General features: G+C 45.2%; 1 protein-coding gene across 1 annotated transcript; it reads right to left on the reverse strand.

The window, feature by feature from the left end:
- Positions 1-839: 839 nt before the first annotated feature.
- Positions 840-4,847, reverse strand: TMEM207 (transmembrane protein 207). Its single transcript, XM_042878531.1, has 5 exons — positions 4,708-4,847; positions 2,885-2,922; positions 2,433-2,477; positions 1,865-2,004; positions 840-985 (listed from the first exon to the last, which is right to left on the reverse strand). The coding sequence occupies exons 1-5, from the start codon at positions 4,780-4,782 to the stop codon at positions 840-842; spliced, it is 444 nt and encodes a 147-aa protein (XP_042734465.1). The 5' UTR covers positions 4,783-4,847.
- Between the last annotated feature and the right edge of the window lie 7,097 nt (positions 4,848-11,944).

Consider the following 11,944-nt stretch of genomic DNA (forward strand, 5'->3'; position numbering starts at 1 on the left):
TGTGACAGAGCATCAAATCCCTGGCTCCACAATTCCTGTCCATGGGAAGAGACTGTGTGGGTACTGTGTGGGTCCTGAGCCATACAAGGCCTTTAGGTACAGTAGTGTAAGAGTTGTGAATGCAGGTCAGTCACCATTAAATTAAGAATAGCTCAAGTGAGCAAACTCCCTTTTTTTTGTTTGTTTTGCAGCTGCCAAGATTTCCCCTGTAACTCCCATCCTTTGCTTTCCTTCTCCTGGCTGTAAATTTTGCTGCCTTCTGCAGTAGATAAATCTGATATGCTGTGCTAAATATTTTAAATGTGGCAAACGATTCTTCATCGCAGAGTGGCATGATTGCATTACAATGTATTAGAACAACATGACTTTGCCAGAGGGTGTTTGCTGGCACCTCGCCGAATGAAGGAGGCAGCTCAAGTTTGAGAAGTAACTATCGAATCATTTATCAACATTCATTCCTAACACACATGGGGCTGCACCAGCTCGAGAAAGAAATCTGTGGGCTGAGCCAAAAACCCTGGGCACAGATCTTTCAGTTTGAGCTTCTCAAAATTCAAGAGCCCAATCAAAATGTCAGCACGAGCCCCTGTGACAGATTCAACACACGCTTCTGGCATCTATTGTGTTGCATTTGGTCTCCCTTCTTAGGCTCATGTGAAATATGTGCTGCTTTTTAGGATCTTGGCTGATTTTCTCTCACTACTGTAACACAATGGAAGTTCTCTGATGAACCAGGTGGAACAAGAAGTTGGGCGCTATGATCCTCATGAGTTCCTTCCTACTTGGGATATTCTATGATTCCACGATTCTACAAACTGCAGAAAGACAACAAGTGGTTTTTAGTGTTTATTTTCCTTCATTATGTCCTGATAAGATGGAGGCAACTCAGTTCCCCCAGGGCTGAGCTGCAGGGCAGGAGAGGACCTCTCCACATTCACGCAGGTGCTTGGAGATCTGGCAAATGGGCACTGAGGGGCTTCACTCGCTGGGGAGAAAGCAAAACAGTAAATGTAGAGCAGACAGAGAAGGACAAGCTCTGGGGAAAGAGGGGTGAGCTGGGGATGAGCTGTCAAACCACTCGGAAACAAGAAAGGCATGGGTGTGATTCGTGAATCACAAAGCCTCTCACCAAAGCCTCTCAAACTCCAGATGTTAGAAGTGAGAACTGAGGAATCTGGGTGGGTTTGGGTGGATCCTCCCCATGGAGACGTAGCTCATGACCACCCAGAAAGCAGGCAGTTCTTCCTCTGGGAAGGGCTTAGCTTAATCACAGAATGAGCTTTATTCCTCTTGGAGAGGCTGGCGCCTGGACCAGCCTGCTGGCAGTACTCCAGGTCAGCTCTGGGCATTACACACAGTCCTTATAGCCCCTTCCCCAAATTCTGGATGTTTCTAGGGGAATGTGAGGGTGGTTACTGCAATAAGCAGCATCTACCAAGAAACTTTCCTGACAGATATCAGCCCATTGAGATACCTGCTGGGATGGCTTATATTGACCAGGGAGGTGAGAAATTCAATTCGCATAATGGGAGGGGCTGCCAGGTGCCAAGGAGAAGGTCCCTCATCCCTCCAGTGTCAGAATGGCCAAGCCCCAACTTGGCATCTTTGGGATATATAGACATACACGGACAGCACTGGGTTCAGCTGAAGGTTTGGCTGGGGAAAAAAACGTGGATGTGACTCGCTTAAGCCCTCCAATCTGTGGTGCAATCATCAACCCAAGGTGCCCAGCCTGGGCACTGCACTGTTCACCCAGATGCAGCCTGGTTGCCACTCACAGCTGGCCACCTCATGCTGGGTTTTGGATGGAACCAGCAGGTAGGGGACCAGTGGGATCTTTCAGGAGGCAGGAAATAGGACTAACCACAGAAAGCATCTGAGCTGCTGAGTGCAAAGACGGCCAGAGTGCGTGGTTGGAGGCTGCTCTTCCACTTCAGCCAGCACTGCAGGCAGCAGCAGATCCCGCAGGACAGGAGCAGGGCCAGAAGAAACAGTGTCAGGAACCTGAGGCAGAGGCAGCAGGGGAGGAACAGTTCCATCACCATCTGCGGGCAGCACCAACAGATGGCTGCGTGTCTTCAAATTAACATATTCATTAATGTATTTTGCAAATAGCTGTTAAATGTTGCATTTTCTCCATCAGTGTGCTGGACATGATCAAAGTCCCGGGAAACCAACATCTCTCAGTGATGAGTGCTGTCTGGAATTCAAGCATTTCTCCCAGAAATCATTCATCAGGTTTGCCCATCTCTGTTGTCAGTGTACAGTGAAGCTATGGATTAATGACTCCCATTAGTCAGTAAAGACAGAATACAGGGACAACCCAGGAGCAATGCTCTCCAGCTATCTGTCTCTCTTAATGCCTTTCTCTCATATATCCATCACGTAATATTATTTGCCAGCTTTCTCTCTGGAACAGATCTGAAACTTACCACACATACCAGCTGCTAAAGTTTTCATCGTTCTGCTTGATGCACCTAACAAGGGAAAATAAAAAGAAGCTTCAGTCCAATGTGTATGAACCAGATAGTTTCCAATGCTTTTCCATCAGCATGAAGAAATGCATCACCAGTAAGCGCATGACTGAGAACTTTTCCTCCATCGAGGGAGCAGGATCACAAGTTTAGATGGGAGCAGAAGCTGATGATATGCATGTGACTGGTTTGCCATTCAACAGCAGCACCCACCACCTGTGTTTTTTGCTGAAAAAGCAGGGGAACAAAGAGCTGCTGGCTTCCCTTTTCACTCTGGGAAGGAAAGCCATTGCTGGAAGCCTGCAGTAGGAGTGGGTGGGAAGCACAGAATCACAGAATTGTAGGGGTTGGAAGGGACCTCCAGAGATCATTGAGTCCAACCCCCAAAGCACAGAGATACATACACTCACCTCTCACCAGGCTCACAGTCGGGCTCAGAGCCTGCTGGCTGAAAACATACATGGAAATCAGAGAGGGCAAATCATACTTTTTGTTGTTGTTCCTTTTGAAATCATTGTAATGACCAATTTTGTCTTGGAGCAGGAAGTTGGAGGGAAGAGCAATAGAAGTGCAACTGCATCTGTGAAATCGCTCCTCTCCCTGCTCCCATCCCTGTGTGTCCGTGCTCTGAGCCACTATTGAAATCAGGGGGTAATCTCCCCAGCAGCTCGATAAATTCAATAGTTTGAAGATGAAAGCTAGAGCAAGGGGAACACACTTCCTTTTATGTGCAAAGGGAAGGCTGAGAGCTGGGAGAGGAGCAGTGTCAGAGATCTGCTTACAGAGCTGGGCTCCATTCTTCAGAAATGTCAGCTGAAGAATTTCCTGTGCCTAATTACTGGTTTGCAGCTATTTTCCAGTAGATAATTGTGAATGTAGCTGTAAATTGGGGCTGTTGCGACTGGACATGTGCTCTCCCTTGCATTTTTCTATTTCTGGATAGTAGTGGTGCATCATTCCCAGAGTCACGTTTCAGGTATGTGTATTCACAATTGCAAATATGTGTACCCGAAACTTGTTCTTCAGGTATGTTTTCTACTTTCTGCTCAAGCAAGTTTACTTTTGTAAGCCTTGTTGACCTTAGCTTCAGTTTCAGATTGTCTAGGCAAAAAGTAACCAGACTGGTTCATCAGCAAGATTAAACCCAATTCAATCTTCAGACAATCTTCAGACAATTCGCATTAGGTGTGTTACAACATTTCAAGCTTTGCTACGAAAAAAAAAAACCCTTCAGATCAGATATAGAATTGCAAGAACACCAGGAAAAAATAAACAAGATGGAAGAGCTAAGATGTATTTCTTGGAAAAATGTATCAACATAATTTATAAACCATTGTATTACTTGGATTTCCATCTTTATAAGCCTGAAGGATGTAGAGATTTCTGTCTTTGAGTGAAGCTAGAAAGCTCTGTTGAGGATTAGAAATTTGTACCAAATATGTATATTTGAGAGGTTTCATGTTATGTCTCTAATTAACAGGACTTCTTGTGAAAAGCAAGAAATCACAGATCTCTATAGCCCATTTAATCCTGTGCACACTGCCTTTGCTGTGATGGGGGCACAATCAGCCCCTCATTTCGCCAGAGCTCTGTAGGTATAATGAGTCTCTCATTATCTGTGGAATTTCACGAGCGGCTGAAACCTGAATGAGGAAGAGGGAAAAAAACAGAAGCTTCAAAATGAACTCTTCCAGACGTGTCCTTTGAAAATTGAGCTAATTTGCTGTGTCACACATGCACCCTGGTGCAGAATATTTTAATTTTTTTGCACTTCAGCTGATTATTAGAATAACAGGTCAAAACCAGACAGCCGATTGCTGCAATTGCGTGTGCCCTGAGTATTCTTCATGGCTGAATGACAACCTCTGGGCTCTCCTTTATCATTCTCCGAACTACTTCAGCCCCACTACCATCGCATGGTTGAGCTGCAGCAAAGTGCATCTCACTGGGTCAGTAATCCATCAATGCAGCCAAACGCCCACCCTTGCTGCTGAAGACTTGTGCTCTTCCATTTCAGTAACCATAGAGAGAATAAAAAATTAAGGTATTCAAGCTTTCTCTTCTTTACTTGGAAATGATGTGAATATTAAACCTACCTCAAATTTACCAGGTCGCCCCACCAAGAGAGAAGTCGGTTGAAAGAAAAGGATACTGATTAAATTCAATAAAAGTTGAATCGTCCCCCCAGCAAAACTCCTAACATCTTGCTGGTTGCACTGAAGGGTTTGGTTACCTGGAAGAAGATAAAATACAGAACTCCAGCTTCCATGATCCGTGAAGTGAAACACAAAATTCTGGGTCTCTGCATCACTAACTGGAGAGATGCAGGAAGAGCTTTGTTTGTGGCAGCGGTTTGGAGCTTTTAAAACTTCTCTGCACATTGTGCCTTTGACCACAGAGCACGCTGCCCAAAGGCTTCACACCCTTTGGAAATTACTGCTAGCCAGGAAACAAACTTAGGGTTTGCATGGATACACTTTAATTGCTGCTACAAGTTAAATGAACACTAGTTTGAGGTCAACACCTTGCAGGTGTTTTGGCATTTTCATAGGTGTTTACAAATTCATGTTGCTGAATCTTAGTTCCATATTAACCTGAGGCTGTTTTTAGCGGGACCTTCTGCAAACAAAGAAGCACCAGATTTTGTGGATATGCTTTCATTACATGGTGCCTTTAGCTGCAATTCTGTCACTGCAGGAAGAGCAATGCTGCCTTCAAGCCTCTGTGCACTGCGCCTCTGATCTCAGCATGAAGTCAGCCTCTATCCAACCCACCTCCACCAGCACCACCGCTGCTGCATGCAGCTGCTGGGGTTGGTTGCAGAAGACAATGCATCAGGAAAAGGCATACCTGAAGTGGTTTTCATGAATACCAAATTTTGTTGCAAGCACTGATTTCGCACTGACTGATAGCTACACCTGGATCATGTAGTTAAAACTGGGATGGAACACAGTTTGCATTGAATCTCTGATAGCCACAAAGCGGGGATGATGCTAGGTTGTTTGGTAGCCAATAATAGGTTGTCACAGAAGCTTACAGCCCGTGGCCGAGACGCACCATTAGCTACGGCTCTTCCAGGTTTAACACAAAGAGTGTTGCTGTGAATATGTTTACCAGTCGCTCCAGAAGTTAAGCATTATGTTGTGGTGCCATTACTTCAGTAATGATTGACAGAGCTAAGCTGATCTTGAGGTATGTCTCCATGGTTTTTCCTCAGTGAAGAGGTCAAGATGTCTAACCGACTCTGATACATGTGCTCAAGCCAGGTTTGATATTTATTTTTAGTGCTTTGCATAAAGCCTGGTCTTCTCAAACACACACTTCAGCTCACTGCTAATTAAAGGCAAGCTGCTGAAATGATGCCTTCTGAGAAAGCACCTCTCTTAATGCTGCTAAGTAGATGCACTACAAAATATAAATGGCCTGAGCGTGTTGTTGCCCTCGTTCAGTCCAATCCTTTTTGATTTTGTTCAACAGTGAAATGCCAAACCAATTTCTTATCTGTTTTCTAAAAAGAAAAAGACCCCGCAGTATAAAAATGTGCAAAGCCATGCTGGGAACCTTGTGACTCTTACAATTTCAGGCTTCAAAGAGATCATCCATCAGCGCGCTAATTTCAGATTTCTTCCTCTCGCAATTACTTCCCTCAAAGCTCCCTCCTGCGCTCCAGTGAGATGCTTCTGTCTGTGTACCAATGCCAGAGCCCAGAGTGCTTCCAATTTACAGCTACCCAATGCATCATCCACAGTACTTAGAGGGGCAGGTACTATGATTAGCTCTCAGTACTGAAAAATAATGCATAGCTTCAGTTCTTGGTCTTGGTTTCTAGAAGAAAAGGGAAAAAATTGAATTTCGCCACTATCCAGGTTCCTGGCTTAGAGGCAAGCATTTGTTGGTCCCATACAGAGGTTTCTAATGAGCAGGCTAGGACCTGACACAATGCTGAGAGGAGCTCTGCACTGAGTCCTGTGGGAAGCTATGATTCCTCCTACCAACTCCCTGTCCTCTGCTTTCTGCCATGATGCTGCCTTTGGGGCTTTGCAGTACCAAGAGTCTCTTCTTCTGGGTAGCCTTGTGTCCGGGGCTATTTCCAGTCTGAGGGATTCATCCAGACTTTTTATTATTTACCTCTGTAAGAATATATATACATATGCATTTATCTACCCATGCATATGTATGAGTGGATACGTAGAAAAAATTTCTCCTCATCCACTTTCTGACAAAAAGTTGGGCATCTCCTTCCTCCCCAGCCAGTTACCTCACCTCATCAATGGACTTTGGAGGCTGCTCTCTGATAGGTGTTAACTTGTGGCCATTAGCTTAAAAATCTGTTATTTCTTCATCACCTTACATGGTTGCTAGGTGACAAATGCATCTCCCCGACAGCAGCAGGGGCTATTGGAGCATACGGCAATTTATGACTGTCCATTATCTCTTTTGCTTAAAGTGCCTGTGCCTTTTGATGGAAGAAGATGTACGACTCCAGGATCACCTAAAGGATGATTAGAGTTTCTGCAGAAACTGCCTCTACTGGTTGGCTATTGCTGGGCTCCATGAGAGGGGATGCAAGAGCGGGAGACAGGAGGAATCTGGGGAGGATCACACCTGGCAGGGCCAAGCTCAGATTAGCAGACTGAATGTCAGGAACTTAGCTCACTCTTGCATTAATGTGCCCTGTAAGAGTGGTCCTACCTTATTTGCTTGAGCGTCATGATTATTTTCACTCATACTTCTGGTTTGAGACAAAGTTGCTAGAAACAAACTGGGGACCTCTGGATTCTGGTGAGAGGTGGAGGTGATTTATCAATGAACAGGAGTCCACTCAGAACCCTTAAGACCTGATAAGCCCAGCTAGCAGTTTAAGCCCATTTAAATCTCCTCATCAGCCTTCAGAGCATTTGGTAGTGATGCCTTCCAAGAAAGCAGGCACCTTGCTGTGCTCTGACCTCCCGGGGTCATGACTTTTCCAGTAAGGAAATTAAGAAAAGAGAAGCAGAAAAGGGAGAAGTGGATCAGACATAAATACAGAATTTAGGAAGGATGACCAGGATGGAGAAAACAGAAATGAAATGTGATGTGCAAGGAAGATGAGGAAAGGCAGGACAGCCTGGAGTCAACCAACAATAGTTAATTAAGCATGTGTTGGCTTTTTTTTAATGTCTCAGTGTTTTCTTACCACTGCCACAATCAGTTTTTCCTGCAGCCCAAGTCCCCTGGGAGCTTTCACCTCCCTGCTCAGTTTTGCTGCTGTGCTTGGCTTGATCTTTGTTTTTCCAGCTGTGTTCCTGGTGTCTGGTTCAGCCAGGCTGCAATCATCCTTCCCATTCTGTTCTTGGAAGATTCAGAGCTGTTAAATTCAGATTAATGCAAGGGTAACAGGGAGGATTAGGTGGTGAACATTGCCTCCATTGAACAAGAGAACTAGAGGAGCTTGGTTCTGATTCTCACAGAATGAAAGCTGCGAAGACCTGCTTGCTCCCTACAAACTCACTGAGATGGATAAACCAGTACTAGGGAGAACTGGCATGGGGACAAAGGGGAGCAAGCCAGCCATGGGTAAATGGAGGCTGGAAGGGCAGGGAATATGCAGAGCAGTGGGGTTGTGCAGCATCTTGTCTGTGGGAGGAGCGTGAGATGGAAATCACTGAGATGTAACCATTTCAGCAGGACTGACCTGAGGAGTCCTTTCCCATCCCATGGAAGTTACCCCAGTTGGCTCTTAGAACCCCAGACCAACATGTACGGAAGCCAGCAGAGACTGCTCCGGTCTTGTGCGAGCTGAGCAGGATGAACTCCTTACAACCAGCCCTGGTAGAGCTGGCATAACTTGATGTCTTTCAGAAGGATTATAGCTCATTGCTGCTCACTGATGAATGTGGCCCTTTGTGAGCCTGTGCGGGGGATGTGCTGCACAGGGGGAAGGAAGAACTTCGGGCACTCATTTAAATGAGTGCAAACAAGGACAACGTTGTTCTGCCACATCTTCCCCAGCAGCAAGGCTCTGCAGGTCACCCTCACATCTGAGTCGCTTGCTGCTGTTCCTGGCAGTCCAAAGCAGCCTGGCAGTGTGGCTGAGTGCACCAGCAGAGAAGGGGGAGTGGTGAAGGATTTTGCCTGGCAGAAAGCTAAAGGAAAAGGAATTTGCTTTTAAGTTCGTTATTCACAAAAGGGATTTCTCCTGCAGGTGAGTGCATGTTGCAGACAAGGGCGAACCCCCTTGAAGACAACAGAAAGCTGTCTTCAACATTTAAGTGTCCATGGAGTCCCCAGATCCTTAATTTGCACTTTTATGGAAGTCCAAACTAGAAAACTGCCCAAAGTATAAAGTTCACCGAACTGTTGTGAGAAACAGCTGCAAATTTTTCCAGATACTCCTGTTCCAGCCCTGTAATGAACACCTGACAAATAGGTACTGCAACAACTGAAATTTTTGGCACATATAAAAGAGTTTAGGCAGGAAGTCTTGCCCTGATTTACCAGGACAAGCAGCTTTTATAAGTGCACCTTTGCAACATGTGTCTTGTGTATGCTTACAACTCTGGTACTGACTCTGCTCCCACGGTGAAAAAAGAAAGGTAAGAACTGAGGAAAGTGCTTTTTTCTCCCCTTTCAGTGAGAATTGTTTTGAAAACTTCAATTGCACCCTGAGAACAAAAAATTGTCAAGATAACAGGACTTGGGCTCAGCCTGGAAGTTGTTTGGTTTTATTTCACATAGAATCATAGAATCATTAAGGTTAGAGAAGAGCACTCAGATCATGCAGTCCAACCCCAACCCATTCCACCATCCCTACTGACCACGTCCCTCAGTGCCCCATCTCCACAGCTCTTGGACACCTCCAGGGACAGTGACTCCCCCACCTCCCTGGGCAGCCTGTGCTACTGCACTGCCATTCTTTTTGAGAAGAATTTTTTCCTTATATCCAACCCGAAACTCCTTTTCATAGAAAGTGGGAGACTTCAATACTCAGAATTACATTATAAGATTTAGTGCAGTTGAGGAATGAATGGCAGTTTGGCTTCTCTTATTCCTAGCTTGGACATTAGGACTTGAGATAACTCCCAACACTGTCGCCAGTTTTGCACATAGCCACTTCTATGTATTACAGCTCAACCAGAAAAACATGAGAGACCTTTCTTCCATCCTACAAGTTCTCCTGATGGCTGTCCTTCCCCAGGGTGCGTCAGAGATCAGTTCAAAGGACTGTATAACACTTGAGACTTGGTAATATAAAAGCAGAAGTGGGCATAAAGTTGATAAAACCAAAAGGAGCTTGAATAAAGAGAAAAACTGAGTATACCAGAAATGAAAACACAGTAATCACCAGCAGAAATTTTCCCTTCAAGGTTTCTGATATGAAACTGGGGCTGCTTGAGGCTACTTGAATTCCAAAGTCTGCTGCTGTGCCTTTGTGCTCAAACAGGTCCTTTTACTTTTAATCAGTTGAAACTGTATTTGTACTTTAAATATTAGAAGTGGCATTTGCGCTTAAATTCTTTTTTTCTTAATTTCTCACTCTCTCATTTTTTTTCTTTATTTTTGTTACTCTGCTGCCAGGAGAGCAGAAATTACAGTTAAAAAATTAAATGCCTTTTGTATTTTAATCCGTGTAATTTACTTAGCTGCAGGAAGTAAAAAGACAAAAGGAGAATAAATTGCTTGAAAGCAGATAGAGGCTTCATTTTTCCCTTCTTTTGAGTTACTGATATCACACTGGACACCACATGGGAGGTTTTGGCTGGGAAATTAGCATGAGAATATCTGGCACATCCTGAAACACATTTTTGAGTCAATTTTCCAGGCAGAACCACTTAGCAATGAAGGCTGAAATACATTATGGCTGCAGGTCATTAGCAGCTGGCATGTGCTCTATGTCACTGTGAAAGCCCTCTGTGTGGGGCTTTGCCCTGTTGCAGGGGCTGTGTGTGTGCCCTCCAATGAGGATAACTGCTGCCCTTTCAGCCTCATGCTTCCCCAGCTATTCCAGATACCTATTGGTTATTGCCATGGCCATGGCCATGTCCTCCATCTTCAGTTTTTCCAGGTATCATTTATGGGCTTATTTAGAGTTGCTGGGAGGTCTTAGCCTGTCCCCAATCCTCCTGAGCAGAGCTTTCAGATCCTCCTTTCTTGCAAGCAGAAAGCAGCTCAGGACAAGCTGCAGCCAAATAGCTGCAAACCCAGAAACAGGGAGGATTTGTATCAGTATTTATGGATTCAAGAAATGCAAATACAGCAAGCTGCTCTCTGACTTTCCCCTTGTTACAGGTAAAAATTCAGATGTTCTGCTTGGAACATGATGATCTGATGTGTGGGGTGGGATGCTGGGAGCCTCCTACCTCATGCTCCCTAGGCAGAATTAAGCAGCATGGGCAGGACTAGGGTGGGGATGCTTTATTTTCTGTCCAGCCATGGACATGCTTCCTTCATAACCTGTTCCTTGCACCTCACCCTTTGATTTCTTCACTGACTCTTGGAGCTGCTCTCTGAATTTCCCGCTGGCCAAGCAGCATCTTCATAGCAAGAACGGGGAAATGCCCAGGAAAGACAAACGTGGAACTGCTGCTGCACCACCTCACCCTCAGTCCATCCAGCACTTCACAAATATTGGTTGGACCCAGTCCTATGAGAGACAAAGAAAATATTTAGCTTATGTACCTTTTGGGATGCTTGGTTACAGCATCCAGGGATCTGGTGGCAGTGCTGGGCCTGGACTGCAGGAGTCTTGAGGCTCAGCTTCACACATGAATCATCACCTCTTGCATACCCAAAAGGCTTTCTAGGGGAACATTTTCTTCTTGGACCACCTGGCAAAAATCTGAGTGTCAGCTCCTGCAATGGAGGCTGCTGCACCAAAGGCCCACCTCTGCACCGGCCACAGCCAAGGAGAGCAAAGTGGGTCCCAAATGGAGCACAACCATCTGTGAATTTACTATTCCTTCTCAAATGCTAATTAGTTATTTACATAAAACTTGGGAACATTTTAATGAGTTGCGTTAATTTAGAATTCACAGAAAGAGAGCTATAAAAGTCTATTATATGGGATGCTTATTCAAATGAAGCTTGAAATGGCACATGGCGATGTATTCACAAATCTCCTGCCAAAACAGATTTGGAGCAAGGCAGCCCAAGATGTGTGTTTCTGCCAGGCTGGGTACAGCTGAGGAGCCAGCCTTGCTCTGGGTGATGGCCCTCTCCCACTTGAGATTTGAACCCAACAGCTCCATGAGCGCTCATTTTGTCTCAGCATCACTGTATGTGACATGTCCTAGGTGGCCTACACGAGTGGGTGAATGGCCTTAAGCTAATTCTTTCTGGGTGGATACCTGTCAAGCACACAGACCCACTAATAGGAAAGCTGAGTTTATTTTGTGGTTGAACTCCACCGTGTCTGGTAAGACAGATATTTCCCTGCTGTTGGGCCACACATAATTCTTTTTCTTTCTCCCTCCCCATCCAAGAAGGACCAA

The sequence above is a fragment of the Lagopus leucura genome, unplaced genomic scaffold, assembly GCF_019238085.1.
Source record: "Lagopus leucura isolate 7727_CA_CO unplaced genomic scaffold, USGS_WTPT01 Super-Scaffold_100021, whole genome shotgun sequence".
Classification (NCBI taxonomy): domain Eukaryota; kingdom Metazoa; phylum Chordata; class Aves; order Galliformes; family Phasianidae; genus Lagopus; species Lagopus leucura.